At 37.7% G+C, this 12,810-nt stretch overlaps 1 protein-coding gene across 5 annotated transcripts in view; it reads left to right on the top strand.

Annotated features, from left to right (window-relative positions):
* Positions 1–2,308: 2,308 nt before the first annotated feature.
* The window catches only part of LOC101859211 (zinc finger and BTB domain-containing protein 17), a 37,944-nt gene continuing 27,442 nt past the window's right edge, over positions 2,309–12,810 (top strand). For all 5 annotated transcript variants that reach the window (XM_005089458.3, XM_035969063.1, XM_013080921.2 and 2 more), the window contains exons 1-4: positions 2,309–2,484; positions 7,249–7,786; positions 10,828–10,911; positions 12,027–12,092. In XM_005089458.3, the coding sequence (XP_005089515.2) occupies positions 2,476–2,484; positions 7,249–7,786; positions 10,828–10,911; positions 12,027–12,092 (697 nt within the window). In that variant the 5' untranslated portion in view covers positions 2,309–2,475. The remainder of the gene's footprint in view (positions 2,485–7,248; positions 7,787–10,827; positions 10,912–12,026; positions 12,093–12,810) is intronic.

The raw sequence follows: 12,810 nt of genomic DNA, 5'->3' as shown, positions 1-12,810 counted from the left end.
TTAACCTTAAACACTCAAGATAACGATACGGAATGTTGTGCTTGTAAATAATGTGGCTTTGTTCTACACCCTTGAACTTGCTACTACGTATTGCTTACCTGTTTTGTGAAGAAAAAAAAGACTGGAGTCCTGCACTCTGACTGGAGGCCATGTATATGTGTGTTCATGAGAACTGGCTTTTATATTATTAAAAAGAGATAGGCCTACTATGAGAGGAAGATATGTGGCTACTACCTAAATATTGTTTTAACTTGCAGGGTCTTTTTAAATAAATGTATACATATGTTCAATATTTGTGACATAGCCAATCGATTTTATGTTTTTATCATTTTTTAAACAAAGAAAAAGCTGATATGATTGAGGAGTGTTGACTTAGCCATGTAATAGGGTCAAAAGTCATAGGGAGGTGGTTGAATATTGATGACTTGCCGCCAAAACGAGGCTCGCTTTTAGTTCCCAGATTGATTTAGTGGGCGGGGAATAGTGGAGTTTTCACATAGAAAGAAGAAGCCAAGAAGCCCCATAACCAGAGATGTCAAAATATTTAAAGAGAAATAGAGCTTGAATATAAGAGATGCAGAACATTGGCAGAGTGTCTTTTTATCGTGTTTCAATCTATCGTCACTGTGCATGCGTATTGTCAGTGTATTACTCCAAGACTCTATCTATGGCCAGCTATTGTGTTTTGGTTCTTCTTTTCCCCCCTTGCCATAGCTGAAAGAGAGAGATATCGGCGCCATGGCTCTCCAGTCTGCTTAGATTCTCTCTCAAAACTTTTATCATCCCTGCCTTTTCCCCTGCTAGATCTACACATGTTTTAACTGACAAATCCTTAAGAAATTCCATCTTAGTCTTGGCCTACCCTGACCTTTTTTTTTGGGGGGGCATTCACCTTTTCACACTGAGAGCAGTAGATCTAAATCTGAATTGTTCAAAACCTTAGCGCCTTTGTGCGTTTTAACTGGTTTGCCAAATAGGTTAGGTTTAATTTTGTTCTGCTTGGGAGGCAAATCTGATTTGGCAACATTCGACAAAGCAGGATCTTTGATTAAAATCAGGGCAAACACTTTTAAATATCGATACCAACATTGTTTTATTACATATTAATGTTGTTGTACAGGCAAGAGGTTAGATCAAAAGAGATGTTAACAAATTTTATGTTGTAATTAAGGTCCTTGGCTAGATCTAACTCCTTCAACCTTATTTTCCAATCTTTGAGAAATGTCTATAAAACTTCGTTAGCCATGAGTCTTCAATTAGACACTAAGAACTAGCTTGGAACTAGGCCAGGTCGAAAAAAAACCCCGCTGATTTTGTGGGGAGTCCAAAAGTCTTTTGTCTTCAGTCGTCGCTACATATTTATCACTGTCACTGCTTATCTCTTATCTTCTTTTGTCTTTCCATTTTATGACTGACATGCAGGTGCTTCGGTTTTGTTTTCTAAAAAAATCTTTCTTTACTTGATTTTCAGAGATTAGAAAAGCAAAACCAAAGATACATATATATGTGGTATGTATTGCCAGCTTGCTACTAAGATATTTTCAATCTTTGCTTATTAGTGTCCACAAGATAACATTATAAATCTCTTTAATAACGTTTCTTAATTCTCTCCCCGATGCCTATAATAGTTTTTATGAGGACATATCATGTAGGATAGGATACATATATATATATATATATATGTAAATCATATCGGTTGCTGCTCAAGAAATTTTTTTTTTTAAATGATGAAATTTAAATTCTAAATTTTGAAAACAAAAAATTCACCTTGTACATATGTATAGGTTATACAATCTTTAAAAGAATGAAGTTTTTGTTTGGTTTTTTTTTTTCAATCTCTTGTTGTTGCTTAAAATTTTGCTTTCTGGGTTTACCAGTCTATTCCAACTGCTTTCAAATGTATAGAGGTGGGATGACGGGGCTGTCTATGGTGAGAATAGTATTAAATTAAATGAAAGACATGTGTGTTGAGGTTCAAGTCCACAATTAGACATAATAAGAAGCGTTTGTTTTCTGTGTACATATATGGTACTTAACTATAGACCTATATAATGTGCTGTCAAGTCTGCTCATATCATGTGTTATCAGTCAAGTCTGTGGTTTAAAGTAGCCTTATAATTTACTTAAATAATAGTATGACACTAGGCCTAATTACATAATTAATTCCAAGCACTCGAATGGCAATTCATTTTGTGCAAGGAGTTTACAGTAGTTCTAAACTCCTTGATTCTGTGTCACTCCGCGCCGATACATAGGCTCTATGCAGCAAGTATTTGTATCGATTTTAACTCTATTACCTACTGGATTCGAGTCTTAGTAAAAGAAACTGAAACAGAAGACGTCTCTTCTTTCTGTTTACAAAGATTTACTTTTGTACCCCAGAGAGCATAAGTGCACTAGAATCTAAGTTAGAATTACAGGAAATATTTTCATTTGACCACAGAAAACTTCTGTTTTGAAGCAAAGTTCTCTCGAATGATCCAGGTAGGCTAGATGTTTTGATGACTGTTCGTTTTCTCTGGTTCGACGTCGATAATGACACAATCGTTTGATCCTAGGCCTAACCTAATCCTAATGACAATTAACTGCATTTTTTGTTTTTCAAGTCTTTTGTAGACTAATAAATTGTATTTTGTAGTGTTTGTTTGTAACATTGGCTATTATTAGATCTAGATATCTCGTGCCTTCGAAGTACGACAAGGCTGACTCTTTAACAAGAGTAAAGAAAGAGTGGTTGGCTCAAACCAGCAAACCAGAAATGAGTAGGCCTACTAAGAAGAGAGTTCTGCGATCGGTGCTGCAACAAAAGTACCGTTGTCATGGATATCTGCATAACCAGCACCACATGGGGGTTGAACGGTCATGGTATCTGGCCAAGGAAGTTGATCCGACAATAACAAAGACAAAGGAACAACTGAAATCAGCCGTGAAGAATTGTAAGAGATGTCAGTCGATAGACCCTGCTCCATTACAACACGAAACTGGGGATTTGGAGGTTAGCACAGTCTGGGAGAGGCTTGCAGTGGACATGACTCATTTTCGCCTAGGAAGTGGCTATTCTCACCCGGGGTGAGAATAGAAATACGATCGACCTCTCACCCGGGGTGAGACTTGCCACCGTACGCTATTCTCACCCGGTGTGAAACAAGACCTGTTTTTCCTAATTTCGGAATACTTTCTATCGATGTGGATGATCAAATGGATAAAGGCAAAGAAAAGATTACGTTATAGCACAAAAGTAAGCTAATTTTATCGACTACAAAGATGCTATGGCTATTTCACTTTTTGAATCGAGCCGAACTACGGGGGTCGCCATTTTGTTTTGCCTGGAAGTTCTCGCAAGATCTACTCATCCCCTCTTCTCTCTCTCTCTAGATCTGTCTCTTTCTGAATACGGTCTATCGGTGTGGACGATCAAATTGACCAAAACAAAGTTTAAAGATGATGTTAAAACACAAAAGTAAATTAATTTGGTCGTCTACAAAGATGCTATGGCTATTTAACTTTTCGAATCGAGCCGAACTACGCGGGTTGCCATTTTGTTTTGCCCGGAAGTTCTGGCGCTACTCCCCTCTCTCTCTCTCTCTCTCTCTCTCTCTCTCTCTCTCTCTCTCTCTCTCTCACTCTCTCTCTCTCTCTCTCCACTGCCCACAGACAAAATTGTACGCTTTTAGTAGGCTAACAGTAGTAATGAAACGTTTGTTCACGGCACAGAATTCTAAAATTTTTCTGTTATCACAGTGTAGAATTCTGTGGTTTAGGGTGAACGCAAAATTGGTTGGCCTAGATTTAGGCTATAACGGTGAACGCGCACCGGGTGAGAATCTATATAGCCAAAAGACTCGCCTGCACTATTCTCACCCGGGGTGAGAATAGAGGTGGCCTTTCGCCTAACCCCCTGCCACAGCCAAAAACAACCAAATAGACCACACGAACTAACTGTACATGGAATCCACCCACTACGACTGATTATGACCGGGGTGGACAGACATGATATTATAATTATATATATACTATATACAGAACAGTGAGTCCCTTTTTGCGCTCCCCCCCCCCCCCCCCTTAGTATTCATAATTCATACCGCAGTCGAGGGATTCTTCACAAAACTGTCATGTGTCGTCACGTTGTCGTCCAAACTGATCCCCCACCCTCCAAGGGTCACTAAAATATCTAGGAAATAAGACAGTTGCGCCCATTCCTTCCTTGCACAGGTTCATGACTCACGCTCCGTATAAATGCATACTTATGGGTCGTCCCGAGCACCGTGCGTTTAGGCAGAGACTACTGTATCATGTTTAGGGCATATTTCTCAGCACTAGCATGCCCTTATAATTTTCATCACGGTTCAATCGCTTACTTACGAAACCAAGTATGGATAATAATTACTAATTTTGTTTGCCTAAACTTCTTGCATACTTTCAATTTTTTTAATTAATTTTTTTTGTGTTGTTGCTCTTTAAAATTTGCATAAACTAAAATTCTGCCTTTTCTGGCATTTTGATTAACCAAATATTTTGACCGCCCAGCCCATACATTTTTTATATTTCGCAGTTAGGTACTGACCTTTCTGCTTTACCTGTTAGCCAGGAAGCTTGCGTTAAATTTAGAAGTGACAGGGCACTAGCAGTAGCACTCACTCGTAGTACAGTCAGGGTTGGTGATTTTTTTGGGGGGGGGATAAAAATTAAAAAATCGATTTTTAAAATTTAAATCAGATTTTTTTTATTTAAATCGGATTTTTTTGATTTTTTTCAAAATGTCGACACAGTTTGGGATTTTTGGTGGCTAAAAGTATGTTCTTTTAGTGCAAAATGCATTGTCTTTATTTTAACTAATGATTAATTTAAGCAACTGCAATTTTAGAAAGCCTTAATCTGCTATATCAGTGAATTATGGCTACAGACAAAAAATGAAGAAAATGTCAGTCTAAAAGGAAGGAGGGGGGGGGGGGGGTAATTATGCATAGATAAACTTGCATTTTATTTTTATTACAGTGTGTGTGTGAGCACGCGCTTGTGTTTGTCTAAAAAGAAAAAGAAAATGCTAATTTCAATTATGAAAAAAAAGTAAATTGAATACTGTATTATTTTACTACTTACAGTGACAGGGGGGGAAAGCAGACTTTTAAGCAGTTTTAGTCTACTAAACCTTATATGTTTTATAAAACCAAGGAAAGGAATTCTGAATGTTTAAAGATGTAAAAACAGAAAACATTTTTTTTAAGTGATTTAAATCACTGAGTTCTATTTTTAAAATCAAGTTGATTTAAATTTTAAAAAATCAACTGATTTAAATCGACCCGATTTAAATCAACCCAACCCTGGTTTTCAATTATGGAAAAAAAGTAAATTGAGAACTGTATTATTTTACAGTGACAGGGGGGAAAGCAGACTTTTAAGCATGATTATATTAGTCTACTAAACCTTATATCCGTTTAAAATATAACCAAGGAAAGGAATTCTGAAAGTTTAAATATGTAAAATCTGAATACATTTTTAAAAAAAGTGATTTAAATCACTGATTTTTATTTTTAAAATCAAATTGATTTTAAAAAATTTTTAATCAACTGATTTAAATCAACCCAGCTCTGATTTCATTTTATGGAAAAAAAAGTAAATTGAATACTGTATTATTTTACAGTGAAAGGGTGGAAAGCAGACTTTTAAGCATGATTATATTAGTCTACTAAACCTTATATCTGTTATATGAAACCAAGGAAAGGAATTCTGAATGTTGAAATGTGTAAAAACCGAATAAAAATAATTTTAAAAAAAAGTGATTTAAATCACTGATTTTTATTTAAAAAATCAAGTTGATTTAAATAAAAAAAATCAACTGATTTAAATCAACCTGATTTAAATCAACCCAACCCTGAGTGCAGTCAAACCTGTTATAACGACCACCTGTTTAAACTACAAACGATCACTTCCCACTGCCCCCCCCCCCCCCCCTGCATAAAAAAAATGACAGTATGAGATGACAACTTTTGTCATCGACAATGGGTGGTCGTCTCGGACAGATTAAACTGTACAAGTTGATCTGATCATTAATAATAGATAGCATATGTATAGCGCAAATCCCCGCTCAACAGCAAGCTCCATGTGCTTCACAATCTATACAATCCTCATTAATCCTATCCGTACGCCCTGGAGTCATTTTGTACCCCTAGGATTGTATTCTTCACATTTTAGAATACTTCTCTCGTGCGAAGAACTCTTTGAAACTTTCAGTATTTCTCAAAAAATCATTTTGACAGACTGCTATGCAAAGTGTACGGATTGGATTAACGAGTAAATTTTCTCTTTGGAAAGTAGTGGCACAGAGTTCCCCACATCGTATGGATACGAGAGTAAAACACGACATACGGATAGGGTATTCAGTGTTGAAATTTAAGTGTCTGCTGCTGTGAAGGTTTTGTCTGAAAGGAAGTCCATTTGATAACATTTTAACAAAGTTTTGGACTTCTTGACAGACTAGACAACCTTTTTACTAAGGGTACAGATCCAGCCTAGATTCTAGATCTCTAGAATGATTTTTAGAAAGAATTAGGGTCCCTAAATAAATTTTTTAAACTTTGTTTAACACACGACCCAAAGCTAGCCTGAAGTCCAAAATCTGGCCCATCACTTGTAATCCAATAGGAGACTATTAGAACTGATAGCCTATCTCTATCTTAGAGCTAAAAATCTAGATTCTAGAATCCAGATCTAGACTAGACATCTAGATCTAGAATCTAAATCTACATAGATCTAGATCTAGGCCTAGAAAGACAGAGAATTTAAATGTATCTAAAAAAGAAAAAAAGAAAAGACCAATTAATTCGAAGACTTCGTCGCTGTCAAACCTAGGCCTAGGCTTACCTTCAACAGCAAGTGCAAGATGTGTCAAAAGGCTCGGGGAGCATTCCTCCAAAGTCCTGCAAAACTCGGAAAAAACTGTCTTAAGGATGTATCCATGTATCAAAAGTGTGGATTTGGGCAGAGTGTTATGCAAGCCTTCTGAGCAACTATGGTTGAAAGTTTCAAGCATTCAGTTTCCTTTACTTGTAACTCATGTGCAGAATGTGTTTATAAGTTATTTAAAGTGCTTCATGAAATCATCTACACCACTAGTTAACAAATGTCACAAACAGATATTGTTATCTTTCATTGGTTTCAAGTCATCATTACATCATATTTGTTTTTGTTTTTTTTAACGTTATAAAATGGAAAAGTTTTAATGTTAATCTGTTTGAATTCTTTCTCTAGTTGGTGACCAACATGCTGGAAGAAAGTTCGAACATTGCTGCAAGCAATTTCATATCATCGCTAGTGAAGTCATTACAGATTCTTTGTAATGGGCAAGTGGACTTCAATGAGAGTATTGAATTAATAGGACATATCAATGTCAGGGTTGATCACAAATTCAAATTCAATTACATTGTGGATGAACAAGTATCAAAGGAAGGAGATGATGCATCAACCACTTTTCTCAGTAATAGTTATCATTCTTCACCGCCTTCAAGATTAAGCACCAAACAAGTTCCCCATGATGAAGAAATAATTGATTCTCAAAGAGCAAAAAAGAATGTAAAGAAGTCGAGTGATATTCCACATGACAAACCAAGGCAAAGTGCTAGTGCCATGGGAAGCCTGAGTGACTCTGAAGAGACAGAATCTGCCCAGCAAAAATACTCTGTCAAGTATGATGCTCCTGTTGTTAGTGAAACGGCGGGAAACCATATGGTGATCAAAGTGGAAGGGGACGATCCTTCAGATGACTGCGTGGTCCTTCCAGGATCCCCTGGTAAGTTCTATAAGACACAGTTAACAGAAGTATCAGAATATTGTGACGAAGGAACTTAAGAAGTGGGAGCAGGTTTACATATATATTTAATAAGCAAAAAGAAAAATCGGTCACATTTCGTACGTGTAACTTGTTTGAAAGAGGCTGGGACAAACCTTTTTTCTGTAAAAAAAAAAAAAAGTATAGAGACTTGAAAGAGATTTTAAAAATACAGTAGACATTGCGCAACACAAACACTGTTAAACACAAAAGGATTTCAAATCCCCACTTTTTCCCCTCTCTATTCTGTGCATTACAAAGTACTTTTGCCTACTTTTAAAGTACATTTTGAGTACTTTTGAAGCTTAATGAAAGAATAAGTGCCGGCATTTCTGATCATAATTTACGGAACAAACACCCGGGCAGGCACAGCCGATCAACCAAGAGTTAAAAGTTGAGAATAAAGAACTGCCCGTCGAGTCAAAGATCAGCCACTCTCGTGAATGTGATCACAAGCGTTGTAAAACTCCATGAAACGGTACAATGATCACCAGACGGGATCACACCGAGGTGTGAACTGACCGATGGGCGTTTCTTTTCCCCAAACATTGCACTCGCATCTGAGCTCGCCACCTCAACTTTCATCACTCGTTGGGTGGGTAGGGCCTACAAGTTCACTCCTGGCAGGATCACATCGAACTGTGAACTCTTCCCTGACCATTGAAGTTGAAGGCAGTTTTTCTCTATTCCCGAATTTGTGAGACAGCCTGAATTTTAACTGGTGTGGTCACAGCGTAATGGTACGTAACGACAAAGGCGGGGGGACTCAATCAAAGATGGGAGGCTACAATTTTTGGACAGGTAAAGGGGAGGGGCAACTGGATAAACGTAGATAAAGATCCCGAGACGATATGCTAATGAGTGTACAGTATAATATTATGGCATGCCTCATGCCACCATGCTACTGTGATTGGTCATCAAGGTTGACCACTCTTTGCTCGCCATATGTCATAAACCTACCCAGGGGTCACATCAGTTCATGGGTCACTGTAGATTTTTCCTTGGCTTCGTCGGCTGGGATCTTAGGCGGAGACTACTGTAGTAGAGAATTTTTGGTTACACTACACTTACTAGACTCTAGGAAATTACATGTAGGCCTATTTTGGTTTGCCCTGGGCGCCGTGGACTACACAGTGTGACCAAAATCTGTCTTACCACTATTATAATCTATTGAAACTGAGTTCTCAGTATCGATTTAACAATTTTTTGGGCTACCTAAATTTCTTTTTTCCTTTTTTTGTGGTTTGTGCTTAAGGCTACCTTGATTCCTTGAGGATTTGTCAATGAAGAATTCAATGCACTTTTTTTGGTGGCCATTTTCATCAATTTTATATTTTCTTAGAGCAACTTTGTCTCTACATTTTCCAGTTTGGATACTTTTCCTACTTTCCGACCTCTAGGACTGACTTACATTTGATCATATATCATATTGTCTTGGTCAAACAAGTTCTATTCATAATATGACTTACTCACTAGTTGCATCTGTTTGTTTGCTGGGTTTTTTTCAATTTCACGGACCATTTTCGCCTACGTTCAGTGCGTATATTCAAATGCTTTGTACACTGTTTACATTTTTAATAAATTACCGAATTTGTCAAAAATACTGGATATGTTATTCAATGTGATGTTTTGCAGTAGCACTGAAGTGTTTTAGCATATTAGCAGAAAGTACTCAAAATGTACTCATAAGTACTTTTTAAAAAAAGTACTTGCACTCAAGTACATTTTACAGGAAAGTACTTTTACTGTTCTTTAGTACATATTTAAGATTGTACTTAAATTTGTACTTAAGTACCTTTTTAAAAGTACTTTAACAGCTCTGGTCATTGGCGGGGTTTTATTTCCTATTTACTGTGGGTAGTGGGTTGTGAAAGAGTGGCTTTGTTTCACAGGGGACCAGGGTACGGTATATTGGGAAGTTGCAAGGTGTCCCTAATTTTTTATGACGAACATTGCCAATTTCATAATAAATTTGGCAATGTTCGTTTTTTTTAAATTTCCAGATTACTCTCTTATAAATTACATTGGATAATGCAGTTATGATTTATCAACTCCATGTTTTGTTGTTTGTTTTTATTCTTAAACTGACTAGTAGTGTGGAGAACCATCAAGTAAACAGTACTACCTCCTTCGAACCTCTACCTGGGCATTTGTCTGAGGTTGAATATAAGGTTTCCCTTTTTTTCAATTTTCAAAGGTTGTCAGCTCTGCACGTGTTATTAATAACTAAGAATAGGTTACACAGGCCTAACAGCATTTGGTCTGATAGCCAACAAACAGTAAGAAAGGATTCCCCCTCCCCTTTTATGTTCTTTTCACTCTATTAAGAGAGAATCTGCTGACACAAAGAAAGTCTCTGGTCCCGTGGGAGTTCATGATTGCACTTGGTCCCTTCTTGTGAACAATGGGGATTTTGTTGCAACCACCCCTAAATCAGTTTGTTTTCTGTAGCGTTCTATGAAATTTTGAAATTATTTTGGTGTTCAAGTTCAGTGCACACTATAAGCACGTCTTCCAATATTTTTTTTTGGACTTGGTGCTATGGTGGTGGGCCAAACTGACCCCATGGTGACCATGATAGATAAGACCGAGTTGCAAACGTTTTCTTTTTCTCACTTATTTCGTGTTGGATAAACCCTTCACATGTGCAAAAGATATTAGGAGATGTCTCTGGCGAGAACCCAGGAACTATTTGGAGACTTGCCCCCCGCACACAGATGCACTGCTTTGGGGGGTTAAACTGTGTACTGTTTCCTGCAGATCACACGTTTCGCCACTAAAACTGTTGCAAATCAACTATTTTCAAGAAAAATTCAAAGCTAGCAGCAAAATATCGAGTTATGGGTTAAAATAGGGGGGCATGCCCCCCTGTAACCCCCCAGATATTTTTACTTGGTCTTGAGACACGAAGCATTTTGATTGGTCTATCTCTGTCGGAGACGTCTCCAAATAGATACTGCGTTCACATGCGAGTCATGTTTGCATTTACTTTTTCCTTACAGGTGAATATAATGAATGTGGAGAGTCCAGTGGGTCATTACATTCAGAAGGGCAGCAATTCCCTGGTTCTAGTGGATGTTATGTTGGTATGTTATAAAATTACAATTTTGGGTCAAGTTCTATGTATATATATGCGTGACATTTGTTTACCATAACTGACTTTGTTTCAGTATTAATCCCCCCGAGTAATATATATTTATATTGTAAGGAAGTAGGAGTATGATGTGACTAGAAAGTATTGTACTGAGAAATTATATCATTGTTGAATAGTCATTGTAATGATCTTAAGCGAAAAACAAATTTGTAAAGATTAGGGGAGAGTATATTGAATTGGTATGATTGACAGAGGGTATAAAATGAGCAAATGGGTCTTCCTGTATATGACACTATTCTAAAAAAAAGAATGCCATGTGCAGATGGACACCATCTTCCCGAGCATGTTAAAAGTATGATAATTTTACTTTAGGGGAAAATTACCTTTCAAGTTATAGATTGAAATAACTTGTAAGCATCATTTTCAGGCATGATTTGACGTCTCTATGGCAAAATTATAAATCAATTTGAGTGAAGATTTGAAAAAAGAAAGAAAAGACAACGTTATTGAAACCTGTAGAGAGATTTTTATTCTATGATGTACTTGAGTCAATAATACATGTATGTCATTGGAAAATGAAACAGTCTTTGAGTTAAGCTTGATGCTTCAGTGTTTTGCTCAAGGATGCCCCCCTCTCTCAACCCCAGTGACCACCCCACCTTTAGGCTGTTTCACAGACTTTGCTTAATGCAGTGTGCGAATCTGAGCTCTCTAAGCTCTATACCACTTGAGTCCCCCACTTTGCTTCAGAGATTTCTGTAATTTAAGAATTTCTCTGGATATGTAGCAAATAATCAGAAAATAAATTCGTTTTGTAATGAACCTGGAGAGAGTGTTTGTTTATTTATATCTATATAATAATCGAGTAATTATTTTGGCATGATTGAAGAAGAAAAATGTAAACTTTCTATGTCTCTCAACTTTTTTCTTGTGCCTTCAAAAGCTTTTGAACCTGTTCATGTATCATTGAGTCAACATTACATAATCATGATGTTTCCAAGATGCAGAATGACAAATAACAAAACTATTTCAGGAAGTAAACTTTGGCATGAGAACTTGCACCATACCCAATTGCCTAATCATGTAAATCACTTTTGTATTTCATAGGGTCACAAAATGAACATCAGTCAGGTCCAGGTCCAGCTAAAAAACAAAGGCAGTCAAGAGAACAAGGTTTGTGTCCTTCCTTTTCTGTTCTGGAAGAAGGTCCTGACAATATGTCAAAACATTAGTTAAAATTGTTATATCTTATTATATTTTAAATGAGGGAGGATAAGAGTTGTTCTGTTTCTTTTAAGACTTGACTTAAATTTGTTTAATAAAAGTAGATAGAATTACTTGTGTCTGTTTTGAAGATCAGGTGAGATTGGGGTAGGGTGAGGTGAGATTGGGTGATGTGAGGTGGGGTGAGGTGGGGTGAGGTGAGGTGAGGTGGGGTGGGGTGAGGTGAAATGGGGTGAGGTGAGCTGAGGTACGGTGAGGTGGGGTGGAGTGGGGGTGGGGTGAGGTGAGGTGATATGAGGTGAGGTGAGAGGTGAAATGAGGTGAGAAGAGGTGAGGTAACTTGGGGTGGGGTGAGGTGGTGAAGTGAGGTGAGGTGGGGTGAGGTGGGATGGGGCGGGGTCGGGCGAGGTGGGGTGAGGTGAGGTGAGGTGGAGTGGGGTGGAGTGGGGTGAGATGAGGTGAGGTGGAGTGGGGTGAGGTGGAGTGGGGTGAGATGAGGTGGGGTCGGGTGAGGTGGGGTGAGTTGGGGAGGGGCACGGTGAGGTGACATAAGATAATTTATTGATTTTCACAAAGAGAAATTTGACGATGCTTGGTAAGTAGATAACACATACTTGTTAACTCTCTCTCTCACTCTCTCTCTCTCACTCTCTCTCTCTCTCTCACT

This window comes from Aplysia californica, unplaced genomic scaffold, assembly GCF_000002075.1.
Source record: "Aplysia californica isolate F4 #8 unplaced genomic scaffold, AplCal3.0 scaffold00006, whole genome shotgun sequence".
NCBI lineage: Eukaryota > Metazoa > Mollusca > Gastropoda > Aplysiida > Aplysiidae > Aplysia > Aplysia californica.
This window is presented reverse-complemented; position numbering and strand designations above follow the sequence as displayed.